This window comes from Anomalospiza imberbis, chromosome 5, assembly GCF_031753505.1.
Source record: "Anomalospiza imberbis isolate Cuckoo-Finch-1a 21T00152 chromosome 5, ASM3175350v1, whole genome shotgun sequence".
NCBI classification, from domain to species: domain Eukaryota; kingdom Metazoa; phylum Chordata; class Aves; order Passeriformes; family Viduidae; genus Anomalospiza; species Anomalospiza imberbis.
In genome coordinates this window covers 72225830-72245081 of record NC_089685.1, presented here as the reverse complement: position 1 = coordinate 72245081, position 19252 = coordinate 72225830, and the positions used below count along the sequence as shown (strand labels likewise).

Here is a 19252-nt window from a genome sequence, read left to right as displayed (position 1 = left end):
CATTAGAGATTATGATGGTCAGCACTATGCAGAGCTGGATCCTAGAGCTGCATGTTTTAGCACAAAAAGAAAAAGGGTTGAAAACACAAAACTAAAGCTACAGTAAGCTGGCTGCATTGTATCTTCATATTATTTTCTATTACTATTTTATGACTGACTATGTAGCTTAATGTATCATGATTTTGTATTTTGAAACACGTTCCAGAAAACATGTAGAGTCTGAAGCCTGGCTGAGTGAATATTGCTGTTGGAACCTTACCTTAAGGTTTGCTCAAACATTTCATTATTTTTAATGGCATTGCCTTAGCCTTTTAATTCAAGACCTGAGTGATACAGAGAAAGTGTGTAAACAGAATGCTAAAACATTTGTAAAACCTGCTTGGAAATAAATACATTCAGAAAATGTATTGGTGAAGCTACTCCAAGGTTGTGTAGCTGCTTCTGCCTGTGAGATACTATTTTCTATTCTCTGCGGTTTTTTTTTCCCTAATAGAAATCAGTGGTGAATTGGCATTGTCATTTTAACAGGGCAAGAAGTGCATTAATCTTGTGATTAATTAGCAAAATGAAGATCTTTGCTGGTAGAAGCAGATAAAAGGCAAGGGTAATTAGTGAATGATATCCCATGAGCTTTCTTCCCAATGTTTGATTGAAGGGAAAAGTGAACACAAGTCAGGCCTCATTTGAGGATGAAGTGCTTTTATAAATGGTTTTGTGGACTACAAAATCCCTTCTATTTTTTTGTGTTTTGCCTCATTGTTGTTACCTGGGTTATTCTCACTCACGGTTAAACATTGGTGAAGGGCAATGAAGCTTTTACTGCACTTTGTATCTACAGCAAAGTGTTTCCTCAGTGGTAATGGTACATGTAAAAATAACTCATTTCCCACAAGTAAGGGTTGCAAGAGTAAAAGCAATTCTGCCTTTGCATGTGTGTGCATAAAGGTACAAGAGGATGAAGCAGCCTATATTGGCAACATCTGAGATTGCACCAGCTTCTGGCATGCAGAGTATGCCCATGGAACTTTCATTGTGCACATTAGATGATTCTGGCCTGTGAGGGTGGAATCCAGTCCTGATTGAAGTCTCTGGGAAGTGTGCCAAGGATTCCAACAGGACCAAGATTTCAACTCTAGTTTGTATACGAATAATATTTCAGTACCTTCTGATCTTTGGGGACAACATATTTGAAATAGTTCAGAGGACACTTGGAGGGGAGAGTCAAGGGTCGATCCTCCTACCATGAGAACCAGGGGCTGTGCCAGCAGCTTCCAGCTATGTCTTGTTTCTTCCTTCTTCTGCTAATAGGAAATGATGGACAAATGTCACAGGGATCAGGGGTGGGACAAGTACATGCAAATCCAAATGTCAAGAGAAAGCTCTGCCTGGCCCTTAAGTCAATGTGCAGTAGAGGAAAGGAGAGGAAGGAAGCAGGAGGAGTGGGAATGGCAGTCAGCCTGCCTAAGGGAGTAAAGATAAATGGGGGCTTTCCACTGCAACTGACTGGCTGTGAGATGAGAGCTCCTGCTGCTGCAGCAGCCCAATGTTTGCTGACACCTCTGGGACAGTGCAGCTCTGCAGTGCTCCTGCCCCAGGGCTGACTTAGATCATGGATGCATGAAATGGACCAGCCATGGACCTTTCAGTTGCAGAACCCTGATGCCTTAGGATTTTAGCTTTTATATTTTTCATATATTTGTAATCCAGGAATTCTCTAGTGTATAACTCTAAACTCCATATAGAGTGTTAGCTCCTGTCTTCCCATTTTGGTCAGACACAACAATTCTTCTCTAGGCTTGGGAATCGTGGCCACCTCACTGTCTCAGGCCCTGAGAAATGTAAACAAAAGTGAGTTGGAGGCAGGAAGCAAACCTGGGGTAAATTATTTCATATTACTTCATTACTTCATTGTCACTGTAACTGGAAGATTAACCCCCAATATGCAAATGGACCAAACTTGTAAAAGTATGAAAACCTGTGATCCGTCATCCATTTTTGGGTGTAGCCCCTAGGTGGGCTTTGTCTGCCCTAAGGGTACCTGAAGACCCTTCAGTAAATATAACCACTTTTTATTCCCTTAATTTTGTCTGGCCTCTGTTTTTAGGTAGTCCTGAAAAGGCATCAACCCAAGGAGTGAACTGTGGCAGGAACAAAGTCCTTTGAAAAGCTCCCTGTCAGCATTTTCACTTGGCTCTGTAGCAGCGGGAGCTGTCACAGTGCCTGGCGCCTTCAAGAACATTTGTGACCTACACTTTGGTAGCCTGTGCTGGAGGCAGGGTTGGTGAAACCTGTTCAGCACCTACTGCAGTTGAGGGCCTGGGCCATGGCCTGGTCCTGTGGGCCATCATTAGTTTGCAAACCACCACCTGGGAATCTCTATTCTATGTAATCACTGCAGATTTTTGCTCAGGATGCCACCTGAGCAAAAACCTGCAGTGGTTACATAGAATTGTGCAATTCTATGTAATCACTGTTCTCTAAACTATTCAGCAGGTTTGCAAATACCCCACCAGTGTACATGAACATTTTTCACTCCCATGAAATATGAGATGGAAAATGTACTTGATACCAAAAGCAGAGATTTTAACAGATTTGGGGTTTGATTTCCTTGTTGAAATTCTTTGTAATTGACTGCCTTCTTCTCATAAAGTCAGTTGGTTGGAAATATACATATAGCTGGAAGTGAAATGTTGGAGGAAGTTTTTCAGACCTTGAGAGAACACCAAAATTTGATTTTCTTATGCTTAGGTTGGTTTGCCATTGATGAATTGCCCTTGGAAGTCCTAAGAAGCATAGTCAGACGAAACAAGGAACATATACATTGGAATAAAACTGTCTTCATGTGACCTAGTATATTTATTTTGCCTCAAATCCCAAATGAGCTATTCTGTTTGGGAGGGAATAAAGCTGCTTGATAGCGGTTTGTGGGTATGTGTGTATATATATGTATATGTACAAGAGTTTATTTTCTGCAGTTAACATGAATACTTGGCCAGATTTAAAGAAACAATTGCAGATGTGGTTTTGCATGAAAGGAACATTGAAAATGAATTTAGGAGACTTGCTGTTGGTAATAAATGATTCCAGTGATATCTAACATCTTGGACTAAAGTAGGAGCATGCGTGAGGTGTGACAAAGGAGAATTTAATCCTTTGAACTCCACCCTTTGATTTCAATGAAGTCATGCCTGTTTCTGAAAGACCTGAGTGGCACTGAATGCTTCTAAAGCAGAATTAATAGGGGAAAATGAAAATACTTTCCAAATTATTTCTGACAGGTTTTGATAAAAAACACATTTATTTGTTTTGACTGAAGATAGATTAAGGAACTCTAATTCTCCCAGATATTGCAGTAGAATGCTTGTCATACCTGCATTTCACGGGTGCCAGATTAAACAAGACACATTTAGACAATGAGTGTTGCTTGCCGAGTTGCTTTTAGCTTCAAAAAGGGCAATGAAGAGGTTATGTTTTCACTTCTGAGGTGGAGGAGGTAGAAAGAAAAGGCAATGGTAGTCTTAGGGATACTGTACATGTCATGGCATTTAGCCAGCTAATGGGAAATATCCTTTATGCTTCTCACTGACCAGTCCTTTTCTGACATTTGGAAGGTCCATTCTTTGACACCAGGGCTTTGAGCCACCTGAGGTGGACACAAATGGGAAAATGGGACACTTGGATTAATGGGGTGCAAATCACAAAGCTGCATGCAGTCTTGGTTTAAGCCAAAATTTAATGAGCAATTTGATGGTTTTGGTGGTAGTATTAAGAAAAATAAAGAAGGCAATGAGAGCAATAACTTCTGTCATCACCTGATCTTGCAGTGAGGACAGGTCAGAGGACAGTCAAATGTTTAGTTGCAAGCATGTGGGAAACCATTGTGTAGCTGGACTTGGAAGGGTCCTGAAATTTCTACCAGCTCCTGCAGAACTGGGATTCTGCAGTAGTGTAGGAAGGGCCTGTGCTGGTAACCCACTTTATTCACCAGCCTGAGAGGTTTGTTGGGCTCAGAAAGGAAGGGGACCCGAGGCACAATGTGCAGAGGTCTTGAGATACAATGGGAAATTCAGCAGATTTCTCTCGTTACAAAGAAACTTAGGCCAAATCCCCTTGCTTCCCTTCAAGTGAATGAGGAATTTGGGAAATTTGCTGTTGTACTGAGAGTGAAATAAGATGGAATGTGCTTGTATGATGTGGTCACCAGGCATGGCCAGCACAGAGCCTCGTGCTGATGCCTTGTGAAGGCTGTCCTAGAACAGAGACTGGACAGAGTTACAGAACAAAGCACGGATTTATTGAAAGGCCTCCATGGATCCAGCTTGGGCAGCACCAGAGCCCAACCAGGGCTGCACCCAAGATGAACCCAAATGGTCCCAAAATGCACGAGCGCTCCCGGGGGCTCTCACTGTGATCAGCTCTGCTCCATTGGCACATTGGAGTTCATTGTCCCATTCCAGCTTTAGCCCATGCAGTCCCATCCTGCTTGTTTTTCTCTCTCCAGCCCACGTTGTTTGTGCTCCTGGGCCTTAGATTTGGATCATTTGTCCTTGGTGCCCAGCTGGAGAAGGAATGGTTTTGTACCTACCCTGTGAAGAGAGCTCACCATCCCCTCATGTGGAGCTCAGACTGACACACTAAAGCAGCACAGAATGTGAAAAATGTGAAAGCTAAACCTGAGGCATCAGTGCAGTACAGGACCGTGTCATATCAGGGAATATGCTTTTGTTTGAAGTTTCTTGGCTCAGCTAGGTTGAAGCTGGTGTAGAAGTTCAGCCTAAACATCACAGTCTGGGAGCTCCTAAAGTGTAATGGAAAGGTGACTGGGATGTCTTGAAAGACATTTCTTGTTAAAGACCTGAGTAGTAGTTTGCATTTTGCTTGCTGCCAGACTGGCTTCTCTGTTTTTAAGACCCCCTGGATGCTGAGTTGTCACTGAAACCTGCGCTGGGAATAGGGTGAGGACAGTGTTAAATCTGAGCCAGAGCAGGAGGTTACTTTGTTCTCCATACTGGATTTTAAAATTATATGGTAGTGTGTGCATTTCTACTCAGCTAATTTATTGTTTGCTTTCAAAAAGCATATTCCCACCAAGTACTAGTAAAATATTTGTCACATATTTGCAATTACTGTGCGCTTTCCTCTGATTTTCTACCTGGATGAAAGCTTGAAGAAAGAAGACAAAATTTTCAAAGTCTCTCAACGGAATGAGACATAAAGGGGAGTGGGATTTGCATGTGTGTCCTTTGTTCTGGGAGGGATTAAGTGTGGCTGAAATAAGTACTTTTTAGCATGAAAATGAAAAACTCAACAAATTTTAGCAATAAACCATAGTCAGCTGAAGATCAAAGGCATTATGTGAGGTGCAGAGAGGGAGGGAGGGACTGGTATTGCTTTTGAAGTGAGGGATTTTTTTGGGGAGAGATGATCTTTTCAGGGCACATTCCTTGCTGTGGTTCTGATTCAAGCAATGTGGCAATGTAGGTAAATTCTTCCACAGTTCCCTCTTTTGAACCTGGTGGTAGAAAACCCCCACAAGTTTACTTCAGATTATTTCAGTGGTGTAAAAGCTTAAAAGATGCTGAGGGTCTTGTTTGAAGTAGAAACAACAAAATGGTAAGTGGTGGACCTTTTCACACTGCAAGAATAGCCCATGTTCCAGTAATTTGCACATAGGTGTGGATGCCAGGGGAATAGAATTGGTCAAATGATTTCAGACATCCACGTTTATTCAATAAATATATATATTTATGCTTCTTTAAAATTTATTGGTGTCTTCTAGGTGAATTAGATGAAAAATATACCTGGAAATAATTTGGAAAAAAAATTGAGATATCAAAATATTTTCCATTTTTATTTGAACCCCCAAAATTTTATGTTTAAAATAAAACTAGGGAATTTTTCTTTTTGAGGTTGGATGAAACATTGCTTTTGAAACAGTTTTCTTGGGATAGTTTTTTCAGAAAATGGAACTTTTTTGATTTCACAGCATGTTATTAAAAATAAGTGTTCCAGGAAAACAAGTATGCATACAAAGAGTAGAAAAATAAAATGTCTTTGCACACCTTGAAAAGTCATGCAGAGAGATGTTTTCCCAAGTGGCTTTGAAGGCAGGCCCTGGAGGGGAGCTGAGTGGAGTGTTACATTTTGTCCCAGGATGTTTTTACTCATGAACAATTTTAATCTTAAAAAAAGAAGCATTAAAATGTGTACACTCCAAAAAATGGCTCGTAAGAACCACTACTAATAATTGGTACCAACATCAATAAGTAAAGCAATTTTTTGAGTCTTCTGAGAATCTTAGATTTTATACTATGTATATAAAATGTGCATTATATTATATATTGCATATTTTTGTGGAAATGGGAAGAATGTTTAGGTGTTATTGTCAAGTGGTTCTCAGAGGCTGAAAGACAGCTTCTCATTTCTGGGGAGACAGTGAACAGCACTGAATAGTTGACTTCTTCAAGTGAGCCTTCTGGCTGATGACTCCTTTTCTTGCACTAATATGGCTTTGCTAGCTAAAGGTCAAACTGTTGACCTGAACTCCATTTCCCAAGTGGCTTCCTGATTTTTGAGAGAGAGATTTGGATTGCAAGCCTTCTGAATGCCAGGCAGTGGCTGTGCCTCAGTCCTTTGAGACACTACACTGGGATAAACCCTTGACATCCTCCCAAAACATCCATCTATCATCCATCCATCTGATCTTCATTGCACGACAGAAAAGTATCCTGAGGATGGGGAAAATTTGCTGCATCAGGGAGCTCCTTATCACTGCTGGGCAATCTCCCCCGTGCTCCTGGGAAGGAAAAGAGGGGAGGAAGAACAGAAATAGTTCTGGGTTGTTGTTATTATCCTCCTCAGACTTCCTCAGTGAGGAAGAGCTCGAGCTTTCGGAGATGGGAGCTGGTGCTGAGGACCACGTAGAACAGTGGAGGATGGGCTGGGATATTTGGAGAGGGCATGGGGGTCATGTTGGTGCACAGAGCCTCGAGCAGCCCAGAAGGAAAGAGTGTGCCTTCAGAGGTGGAGAGAGGGATGTGCCTGGCTGGGTAGGAGGTGATGAAGGTGCACATAAATCAGATATCAAAACATGTCTGCTTTGGGGAGGCAAAGCAGGAAAAAGCTTTGGGATTCTTGTTTCTAGCATGTGAGCTGTCATCCTTACAGCCAACTCTTTGTTTAAATCCCTGATGGTGACTGTGCTCCACAGACTAAATGCCTGGTACAGTCTTAGTTCCTGAGGACACTGTCATTGCACAGAAACCCACGGTGCTTTGAACTTGTTTTGCCGTGTGCCATTCCTCCTTTGATCAGCCCTGCAACTCACAGGTTCTCCAGTAAAGAAACTGGGGCCAGATTTAGATGCACATGTGGGCTGAGATGGAAACACTCCTTGGGAGAAAATGGAAGATTTGCTGTTCTGGGCTCTTCAAGAGGTACCCGGTGCTAAGAGTAGACACAAGATTGGCAAAAAACCTTGTTACAACTTGCTTTTTAGATACATGGTCTAACTGAATTTAAAAAAAGGTAAGCAGCAGCAATTGTAGTGTCTCTATCAGATTTGCAAAATTAATCTTTCCCTTGAATCTCCACAAAACAGCCCCAGACAAATGCGAGGAAAATCACATCAACAACATCAAAAATTTAAATCCCCCAATCTGGGAACAAATCAAAAAGAACGATACCCCCAGGGAAAGTAAACTAATAAAATAACCTTCACAAAACCCCTGCCCTCAGCAGTGCTTTAATCCAAAAACGGGGGCAGAAAAAGCCCCAAATTCCCCGAAGCCACGCAAGGCTTTGCTGGTGCCAGTGATTTTATGGGGAGGGCACTTGGCCGTTGCCCCGGCGGGCAGGACCATAAATAGAGCCACGAGACAGATCTCCATCTGCAAACAGAGCGCTTCAAATAATGCCCAAATGCACCTTGGCTTCATTTGCCTCCCGCTGCGAGCAGCTCCTGAGGCACCTTTGGAAGTTGTGGCACGGTGGCTTTCCCTGCGGCGCGACGGGCTGGGAAACGTGGTTTTTGGGGGGGATGTGGGGGGTGGAAATGCTGGGATTGCAGAGGAAGCTGAGGCCTCCAGCCCTGCACAGGAAGCAATCTTAGAGCAGGCCTTAAATGCCAGATTCCAGGCAGAGTTTAACTAACCACTGACAGCTCTGTAAACAAAGCAGGGACAAAAAGAGAACAGCTTTCCCTTTTCTGGTAGTCATTTTTGGTTTGGGGGCTGCAGGGGAATTCTGTAATAGTCGGCTTGATGGGATATAAACCGAGGCTGGAAAGGCTTTGTATATGAAGAACTGTAAAGGGGAAAATACTTCATGGACTAAATCATAAAGAAGAAGGTAGGGCACGGGCAAAATGCGCGGATTCAACTACAAAAAAAAAAATTGCTACTCTTCGTTCTTTGAGAAGGATTTGTACACAGTTTGACTTCCCCTGGGTGGTATTTAAAAGCAGTACCTTATTTTTCTTGTTTCTCTTTTTATTATCTTTTTTCTCCCCCTCTTTTTTCCTTTTCTTTCTCCTCTCATTTTCTCTTAATTTTCTTTTTTCTGCATTTCTGAACATGGGGGTGGGAACAGCCGGACAGGGACTAACTTTTGCAGAACTTTTAATTATCTGTCCAGCTAAAGAAAATAAGAACTCTCTTGTGCAGTGCTTTTATTGCTTGCGGTGAAAAATTGGAAGCTTAAAGTTAACAATCCTGCTGAATTGTTGCTTTTGTTAGTGGAAAAGACCTGTGACGTTACAAATAGCTAGTCTGTGGCTAGCAGATGTATACAGTCCTTACTTGAAGCATGTTGATTTAATTTTAACTAGGAAACTAAACGCAGGCACGGGCTATGTTTATCCTACAAGACATTTCATTAATCTTGTTTGTCTCAACAATACTGAGGAAGTTGAGTTTTTTGATGGAAAAAGAAAATAGTTACAGCGAAGCTAAGACAGCAAAACAAAACTAAATGGACTCAGTCGGTTAGATGCATCCCTTGTGCTTTCACTCCCATCTAAGTAATCATCTCCTTTTTAGATTTGGATCTTCCCAGAGCTTGGAACGCTTAAACACCCACCATGGATGACTTTGAACGCCGCAGAGAACTCAGGAGGCAAAAGCGTGAGGAAATGCGCCTGGAAGCAGAGAGGTGAGTTACTACATCTGGAAAATGGTGCTGGTGGCTGGCCTTTGGTTAGCAGTGGCTATGAGAATTTCTGCCTGAAGTTCCAGAGAGTCCTTGGGCTAATGATGTGTGCTAAAAACCAGCTTTAGCTAATGTCGTGGGGTTGTATTGTCTAATTTCCTTACACTGCTGTAAATTGGCTGCTGTAAACTGGCTCTAGTTATTTTGCTACATGGATAAATGTAAACAGCAAAGGTGGTGGAATATGGCCATGTGAAATCATAGAAAGGAAAGCTCCTCCTCAGGTGCTGTGTGAGTGCTGTGCAGAAGGCATTGTGTTTGCCAGATATTTATATATCAGATATTATATGTACTAAAGATAAAGTTGTAAGATATAAATTGAAAGCTGAGATACACTTGGTATATGTAGTATAGCTTATGTGTGAATTGGCTGCTATTACTGTGCAGCTGCTGTTGTGTTTGTACTGCCTGTTGCTTTTTGTTCATCTACAGTCACTTTATGTGGGCAACAAGAGCAGCATTTGCTGTCAGTTGGCACAGATTTACTTCGGTGAAATGAGAGCAGAATTTGATGTGGGTATGATGACGACAATTTATGAAGGAAATACCATGAAAATACTGGCAATGACATTTCATTGACTAAACCCATTTTACACCTGTACAGTTCAGTTTGCTTTAATGAAATTTCACAATTTGCACTGGTGTAAGCAGGGAGAAAGGCTCCATTCATTTTTGAAATGTCTTCAGTGATACAAAGATTTGATTTTGCTTATTAACAATGCACTGATTTTAAAAAATAAAAGCCAGGTTTAAGCACATTTTGTTCTCATTTTTGTACTTAATTTTTAAGAGGGACTTAATTTTCGTTTCTTCTTCTTTGACCAAAGCTGTTAAAGGAAAGGCCTTAGGGTTTGTAGGGAATAGAGGCCTTGGGTGGTCTGTGGAGGATGTTAGGGGCTGTAACTCCCCGTGTGAGTTTCTGTAGAAAAATGCCACTTCTCTTTGAAGACCTCCAGGCTGTTGTTGAGGATTCAGAGGCTGTGGGGTGACCTGGGCATCAGCCATGTGGTATGGCTGGTTTGGGCAGGCAGGGACAGCCCCAGGGGTTGGGGATAGTGGGCTCTGCCCTTGCCGTCACTGGAGCTGAAATCCAGGGGGTCACGTGTATCCCGTCCTGCTGATGGGAAGTGGTTTTTCCACGTCCAGGGTGCTTTGTTGGGGCTTAGTGTGGTGATTTCATGGAGGAGGGTAGCTTGGTGGCATCCTGGCCAGAGGAGAAGGGCTTGGGCCTGCATTCCTTTTTCTCCCTAATCACTGCAGATGTGCTCCATGCCCTTTCCCACACAGTTGAGGGCTTTCAACAATAAATTACTGTACACTAAATCTTGCTGTACTCCCTTTGCTGCTGCCAGCTTCAAGCATTCAAGTACAATGAGTCAGACCCCTTAAAAGTCACAAGACTGCTTTACAAATCTCAGGATCTTAAAAATAATTTGGTCTGGCCTTTTTATTTTTGATTTGCCTTAACAATAACAGAGCCTGATTCTCAGGTTTGGATGGGACTCTGGGACCTGGGACCTCCCAAATCCTGCCCCAGCGAGGGCAAAGTGGGGCTGAGCTGAGCATCTGCCCCCACTGCAGTGCTCACACAGAGGGAAGGGCAGCAGCACCGGGGCAGTCATTAACAAATGAATGTGTGATGCTGCATTGGTTTTGGAGAATTCAGATTTTTAGGGATTTGGGGATCATCTTCGCCTTTAATAATATGACCACAACATGTTCACATGTCATAAGCTGCAGAAATCTGCTTGCCAGATTTGCCTCTGAACACTTTCAGGTGTTTTATGAAGTGGTTTGTACAGTCCTAAGGCGCAGCATGGAGGCTGGAAATGTTCCTTCATAGGTTCTGAGCAGAGGTCAATTCCCCAGCCCTCCCATCAGTGGGCTGTAGCTTTGCTGTGGGGAATCCAGCACTGGTTGCAAGAATTTCTGCTGGAAGATGGAGAGATGGATCTGTATAGGCTGTAACATGCTTGCCAGGTCTCCCATATACTGTTTAGGCTTCTTTGAGTAGATCAGTAAATGCAGAAATGCCAGCAGCCATACCCATCAGCAGTGCTGAAACTCAGCATTTTGCTGTTTCCTGGGATAAATGCACATTGGAAGCCCGTCTTTCTAGCTGGATGCCTGTGCCCAAGAAAGACTGAGGGGTGAAAAAGTAGCAGCATGGACTCCTGTACCACATGCCCAAGAGAGAGTGGCTTGATGTTACCATGCCTTCATGGGAGCCCGAAGCTGTGTTAGGCTTGGTGAGGATACACAAGCTGTCACATTCCCAAGTGTCTGTGATGCTGGAGCCACTGATGTCCAGCTATTTAATCTTTGGAGAAGCTCAGCGTCAGTTCAGTCCTTGAGGTCTGGTGTTAGGCTTTGTGTTTTGGGGCTTTTTTCCATTAGAAATCTGTTGGAAATGATACTTTGTTGTGCTGTGTAGCCCTGGCATTCTGGGTTCATATGCTTAAAACCTCTGGGTTCATATGCTTAGGATCCTGAGGACTCATTTTGTCTTTGAAGACCAACATTGCATTTCACCCCTGGTACGTGCTGTGGCTAGGAGTTCATGCGGTGGCAACTCAGATAAAAAGTGTCACCAACTCAAAAACAAAGTGGGGTTTTTTGCATTTTAAGGTCTTATAATTTCAAGGTATTCCAGACATTTTGGACTCCCCACACAGGCTCACTGTGCCCACCCAGAAATGTTGTCCAGACAGTTTTTTTTTTTTACTATTTATATTTGTCTGGATCTCTGGAGGCCTATCAACGTGTTTGGAGCAGCACAGCAGATCTGTCTAGGGGGCATGTTTCCAACAGCAGACATATGGGACTTTGTCCAGCTTTCTCCCAGGCTGTCAGATTTATTGCATGCGCTCAGCCTGGCGGGGACCCAGCAGCTCAGGTGCCTCAGGGGGGAAGGAGACTTTTCAGGCACAGCCTGGGAAACCCAGGACAAAGTATGGCAGTGTTAACTTGTGCCTGTCTGGCAGTATTCTGCATCAGGTGTGTACTGGTCAGGGAAAAATGGAAAACCTTCAGCTGTGGGGGTGATGGGACGTGCTACATCTTTAATTGCTCTGTGGCAAAGCCAAGGCTTTGTCCTGCTCCCCTGGGACTCCTGTGCATGGGTTTTATAAAGCCCTGAGGTACCCCACTGAAGCCAGTGGGAAACTTTGCACTGATTTCTGTGGCCTTTGCATGAAGCCCTACCTGAGTTATTCTAGCCAGTTGATTTTTTAGGCACTGGCAGCCCTGAGGGAGCTGGGTGAGAGCTTTGCCTTCCCAGCCACAGGGTACATTGTGTGCTGGAGCACCAGGGCTGTCACAGAAGTGAGCTGCACGTAACTGACAGGAACAATCCCCCGTGGAATTGGAGCACAGGGGACGGACTTCTTTCAGCAAGGGAAAAAACAAATACCACCTGCTGCTTTGTGCCTCTTCTTAGGCAGTAAAAGATGTTCTCTTGAACAAAACCATCGGGCTTTGTCATTTTGATGTTGTAACTGATGCTGGAAGAATTTAGCTTGGAGCTGGGTAGAGTTTGTGTCTGCAGGGGTGGTGCTTTCTGAGTATCTTGCTGGTCCACTTCAGTCTGCTGCAGCTGCACTGAAAAATTGAGGTGAAATACTTCTTGAAATGACAATGGACCTACTTTCCTTGACTTCAGCATAACTGAGAGCAAAAATAAGCCCCTTGAACTCTCTAAAGAATATTTCTCAGGTTAATCTAATTTAGCACTTAAGCCTCAAACATTCAAGTGGCTGACTTGACATTGTACCAGCAATGAATTTTCACTTCTACTTTGTGATTGTTGTTTTGTTTGTATTTGGTGTTCAGTTTTTTTTCTTTTTTTTTTTAAATCTACTAGGAACCTGATCCAATTTGCTCCTTTTCACATCATCTCTACTGCAGACTTCAGAAGATCTTAGGGTCATTGTCAGGCTGGCCTCCATTTAGCTGAAGCTTAACTTTGAATGTGAACCAGAGTTTTGCCCTGTGTCATGGTCTTCCCTAAGGGACTGTAGATCGTATCATGGGGAAGGAGAGATGTTGGTCATCCTGTTGTGAAAATATGGCAAAGAGAAGGGGTTAACTAGATCAATTACTATTACTAGTTTTTTATTTACTAATAATTATTACTAGTAATTACTATGACTAAATTCACCCTAAAAAAGGTTATGTGAGTAGGACATAGAGAAAAATATTGCCTCAAAGCTGTTTGGTTCTTGATAGCATTAATTTCTAAAGGCAGTGGTTAAAGATTTCTTTATTTAAAAAAAAAAAAAAAAGATCCTGCAGGTCAGGGATGGCAGCAGCCTGCAGGAGGCTAAAAATCTCCTGGGTTAGTAAATTGCTTAATGAAACTTCTGCTAAGACAAGACACATGGTTAATCCCAATTTGGTACAACTGAAAAAGAAGTCAAGTGCATTTCAGTTTGGATCCATGAAGATGTGTAGAGAACCAGAAAGACATTTCAAGTGCTTTTTGCTGTTCCTGTTGAGCCTGTTGTAGCTCTGGTAGCACACAAAGGACTGATTCACCAAGTTAAGAAGGTCAAAGCAGCAGGGTACATCTTTGCAGGACAATGAGAAGCACATTTCTTTTCTTCTGGAGAGGTTAATAGTGGACACATTTGTGTCCATAGCATCTTAATGCTTCTGGAGAGCAAGGGAGTGCCATCTTTGTCAGCCACAGAAAGTAAAAAATGTCCTTCTCCTGTCCAGGACAGTGAGGGTAAGCATATGTCCATGTCAGACCAATGCTGAATGGCCACAAATAACTTTTGAAGCTGTTTTTCTTTCCTACAGTGGAGTTACCCCTGGTATGGGGTCTAGGTTAGTGAGAAACGTTAAACAGAGTTCAGAGTTTAGGAGTTACACAAAAATGGTTCCTTTCTGGTTTTCCTTTTCTTGAAACACTAAGAGTTGCCCATTTCTTGTTCTCAAGCATCTGGTTATGTTTTTATGAAGAGTTTTCCGAGATTATGCTTCAATTCAGGTTCATGTTGAGGAAAGGAGAATATGATCTTAATACAAGTTTTCAATGAGTGCATGTTTGAGCATAAGAGAAGCTGGCTGCATATGTGTTCCATGTAATTTCCCAATGCTCATGTTTTATTTCAGAATTTAATTTCCCCAAAAGTTAAGCCTCTGTCCTCCTAAGGGCTGTGATCCTGTCTATTCCAAGCCTCTTTTGCTACTAGAAAAAAAGAACTTACAGTGGTTTTGTCTCTCCATGAATTTCACATATCCTGAAGTTGCAAATATTTGGGGGATTTCTGTTTGTCTTTCTGTAAAATACTCACTTTTTGCTAGAGCCAAGACATGACATCTTCTGCCCAGGAGTTAAATATCAAGGCACTGAATAAATAAGATTAGAGATGCGTGAGAGTTGGGAACAAATTGAAGCAGAGTGCTCCAGCTGTTAACCTGTCTTCACAGCTGCCTGGAATTCCAGGACTGACAGGACATATTTGGATTGTTGAGGTGGGTTTGGCCCTCCACACTGAATGTCTGTTGTACAATTTTTGCAGTTCACTCTTAACCCAGCCAGAAAACATGACCTAGGAGCTCCTTAAAACCTTCTCTAATGCAGTCACTTTCAAGTGAGAGTGGATGCTAAACAAATCTTTGCTATTGCAGCATTTCAAATGCCCTGGAGGAAATAACCAAATGAATGGAAAGATGGGTAGAATTTAGCAGATAATTTTTGTGTTTTTCAGATTGCATTTTCTTTAAAATGCAAGAGAAGTGCTTCATAAAAGCAGCTTTGTTTTTCCAGAGAGCTAGACATACAGAGTATAGACTTCACTGAGCTGAACCCACTGCAATTCCTAAGCAGCCAACAAAATCAGCTCCTTAGTATCTCGTATAATAATCCAGATTATGGATTATAGTGTGTTAAAATCACTCTGCAATCTGGGTACCACGTGTACTGTACCAGCCAAGCTTTTAGGAGGACAGCTCCAATCTAGCACCCAGACAGTTGGCAAAATGCCTCATCTTTCATCTCTTGGGAACACCATGGAATTTTGGAAATGATGGGGTGAAAAGAGTCGCCTCCAATCCTGTAACCAGGTAACCCACCTACTGCCAGTGGAAAACCTGCCCTTTGTTTCCTATCATGAATTTATTAGCTTTAACTGGACTGATGTCCCTCATGAGCTGGATCTTATTTAAATATCTAATAAATACAGGCATGGAGAAACAGATTTTTGTGCTTATTATTGATAATTCTGACAAGCATGCCTGCTTGAAAGAGCACCATGTGAGGAGCAAAATAACATGGAATTTTATCATGATTTTCAGGATTTGACCAAAACATAGCACTGCACAAAGAAAACAGTGAGTCTGAAGAAATGTAGCTGATATAGTGCAAATAAGTGTCAATGGCTTTCCTGCCATGTTTATGTTGAAAAATTAAATCTATTTAGTATCTTAGATGCAAATTGGCATCAATTAGCATCAATGCAGTCTGTTGAGCCAGGGCAGGCTGCAGCACTTTTGCATCTCTGTCATTGTCCCTTCAAACAGTGTAAGTCACACTTGCCACCAGAATTTTCTCATACAAAACACTTCAGATACTTGAAATGCAAAAAGGCTGTGTTAGGTAAGCATTGGCCTAAAGTTGTGAAGGCACAGAGCCTTCAAATTTCGTGTGCCATCCACAGCAGGGCACGTAGCCTACCTTCTGATATCTCCACGTGGCAGAGACCAAAGACATTGCTCTAAACTGACTCAGAGTAAAAAAAGGTTCTGTTCTTGGTCCCTGGTCTACTTCTGTCAGACTCTTCGGCAGGGAAATCCCTATATTTCTATATTTCTTCCCAGACAATAAGTATGTAGCTGAGCTCTCAGCTGCTTAGTCATTTTCCGTGTGCCTGGTATCCACAACTAGTGCAAGTGGCAGAGTTAATTTAATTCATTGTATAAAGCATTCTCACGCCATAGGATTATATTTACCTCATCACACAAATGCATATGCTTACAAATGAGTGGGCTGAAAAATTTACATTAACCCTTCTTTTGAATAAATAAGGCCTTATATTTAATAGTGATGCTCGGCAACAAATTTCATTTAGGTAAAAGAAAAGCAAAGGGAATACTGTGTTGTTCCCATACCAAAGAAGCTGATGGTTGAACATCCCTGTGTCTTAGGAAAAGTTTTAAAGAATGCTCTTCAGGCAAATATGTTTGGTATATTTACCTCCAGTAACATACTCTCTAGGCTGCACATGTGTGTTGTAAGGGTCTGGACAGAAGAAGAACTAATGTCAACCTTTAAAACTGCAAATTTGCAGACTTGGAATGGTATTTCTTAGTTATTACATTTAAATGCCTTCTTCTAAGAGAACAAGAACATTATTGAACTTATTGCTTAATTATGTTACTGTTCTTCAGGACTTTCTGGGCTCAGAATGGTAGAAATTATCAGACATGAGAGAAACTGCACTTATTGCCCAGCTGGAAGAGTCTTTAAAGAATGACATGAAAATAAATTTAGCCAGAGTATTTCTAGGAGCATCTGCTTCTCAGTGTACGTTTGCATTTTATTAACATCTTTATGGTCTGATATCTGAAATTAAACCAGACAATCAGAAGATGAGGTTTCCCCTTAAAAAGCTGAGGCAAATTGGTTTGCAGGGAAAATAGATAAAATGAAGTCAAATGCTAACAAGTTTTACACACGAATAAGCAGAGTTTTGTAAACACTATCAGATTGCTGGCAGCCCGGGCAAAGCCATCCCTTCACAGCTCAGTTCAAAGAACCACAGAGGAAAAATGTGATTTGCAAATGGAACCCCAGACTGATTTCAACTTGCAGAAGCATCTCATTTGGTCAATTAGCTTCTGCATTTTTGGCTTTGTGCCTTTAAACAAGTTTTTAATTACTGAAGATAAATTTTTATAAGCGGCTTTATTTCTGTCATCCTAACCTACTTATTAGCTCGTGCTAAACGAGGAAAACCCCTCTTGCCAGAAGATTGTGCTTGCGTGATCAAGGCCTTTCATAGCATGAAGGAACTCATCAGGTGGCTGTGCTTCATGGGCAAATTAATTCATCAGCACATAGCTCAGGAAATATTCCTGGCCAGAAATAAGGTCAGTGGGCACCTAGACCTTTGGAAAGGAGTCTGGTGACAGCACAGTCCCCAGGAACGCTGGCACGGAGCCTGACCAGAGGGTCAGGTCAACACAATGATACAGCTAGAGATAGAAGGAGTAGTAGTTGTGTTGGTGCTGCAGCTAAGCCCTTCTCTTCCCGGGGAGCAGCGAGGGGGATGGGAAGTGGGAAAGTAAGCAGGATGCATTTATTTTTGTTTATTGGAAAGTATAAACCAGCGGGTAGTATGTGACAGTTAAAGGTTAGCTTCATATTGGTTGACATTAAGAAAATATAAATAGATGCTGTTTTGCTCCTTTTTATGTCAAAACTTGTTGGTTGGTCCAAATAAACTTGCTTATTAATAGTCTTTGCTAGATAGTCTTGAATAAAAGGCCAGCAAGTTTGTCATGCTGACATAGAAAATCAAGGGAAGGCAGCAACTAAACGGAAAGTTGTGCCTATCTTTTGATTTGGGATTTTGTCTTTTGGGTTTTTTCCCCTCTAATATTTTTCTAAAAACATGCTTCAGTTTCCTTTAAGGCAGGTTGTGACCCATTTTCAATGCAGACATAATTTAAGCAGACAGCAAGGACTGCTCTAGCAGAGGTTATCTTCTAGGTGGACTGGGTTTTTGTGCTGAGACCAGAAGAGGTGCTCTAAATTGGTACCTAAAAGCAGAGCTTCTTCAAAGGTTTGTTTAAGTTACTTCTCCATACTCCTACTTCCCTCTTCCACCAGCTTGAGACCACGTTTTGGTGTTGGCAACATTTTGGTATATGGATTGATTAATTGAATTGAGCAAGTACTCCCTTCTTAGTGAGACCTCTTTGACCTGATGCATACATATCATAGCAAATTTTAAAGTCAGTTAAGTGCTCAGAGTGGAAAGAAACCAAATCACCATGACTCGATTTACTGCTTGTCAGCTGAGCCTCTCTCAAGACAGGTCTTATGGTGAAACAGCCCGGTGGGAGGGTAAGCACAGTCACATTTGCACTGGGAGGTTTGCACAGATTCGATGCACTTGGTTTCAAACCAGGTTTGAGGCAGTTTTCTGCTATTTCTGTGCACAAGCAAGGACTCTGTAGCTGTGATGCACTTCTAAAGTCACTGAGAACATAGGCAGTTTTGTGTTCACAAGACACATCTTCCTACCACAAGACAGGTCCCTATATGTAAGAGCTTCATTTGGAGAAGTACGTATTTGAGGTTGGGAGGTTGTATTTGAGCAGAATTCCAATGAGCAGACAGTGTTAACAGGAGCAAGCTGGTTTAATTTATAACACTGTCAGCCCTCTAGTGATAGGGAGATCAGATACTCAGTTTATCAATCCTGGGAATTTCTGAAAGGCAGTGTTATAATTACAATGGTGAGAAAGAGGGCTGAAGTTGGCTCCAGAGCAGAGTGCTTACTTAATATAAAGAATAAAACTATTTCCATCTGTGTTTTTTAGCAGAGAAAAGAAATATGGTGGTATAAATGGCTTCAAATGAAGTGGACCTTTTGGGAGCAGGGAAAAACAACAAGCAGGAAACCTCACAAATTTCTTTTTGCTCTTCACCTGAATTCCAAAACTGTTACTCAAAACTTAGCCATCAGATTTTCACAGAAAAGCTTACAGCTGGGATGTGCGACACAACAAAAGGCTGCCTCTATGCCTCCCATTTTCAGTGCTATCGTCTCCTCAGAGGACCAGAACACAGCAGAGACTGGAGAGGAAAGCCCTTTCCATAATCCATTTACGGAAGGTTTTTTTTCCTTGTGCCTCCTCATGAGATGCTTATACCACTGTATTGGAATGTCACAGCATGCCATCCCTCAAGATGAAGTCATTAACTTGCAGTCTGTTTTGTCCCTTTTTCCCACATAGAAAATGTTTGGTTAGAAATAAAAAAAAAAATAAAAAAAAAAAAAAGAAGAAGAAAATTGTGTGTATTTCCACA

General features: G+C 42.0%; 1 protein-coding gene across 10 annotated transcripts in view; it reads left to right on the top strand.

The window, feature by feature from the left end:
- CALD1 (caldesmon 1) overlaps positions 1–19252 on the top strand; it is a 311531-nt gene that overhangs the window by 42988 nt on the left and 249291 nt on the right. For 9 of the 10 annotated variants that reach the window (XM_068191946.1, XM_068191956.1, XM_068191955.1 and 6 more), the window contains one exon: positions 9039–9150. In XM_068191946.1, the coding sequence (XP_068048047.1) occupies positions 9080–9150 (71 nt within the window). In that variant the 5' untranslated portion in view covers positions 9039–9079. Of the gene's footprint in view, positions 1–8071; positions 8350–9038; positions 9151–19252 lie in introns of those variants that run through there. The other variant, XM_068191947.1, reaches the window with a different exon arrangement.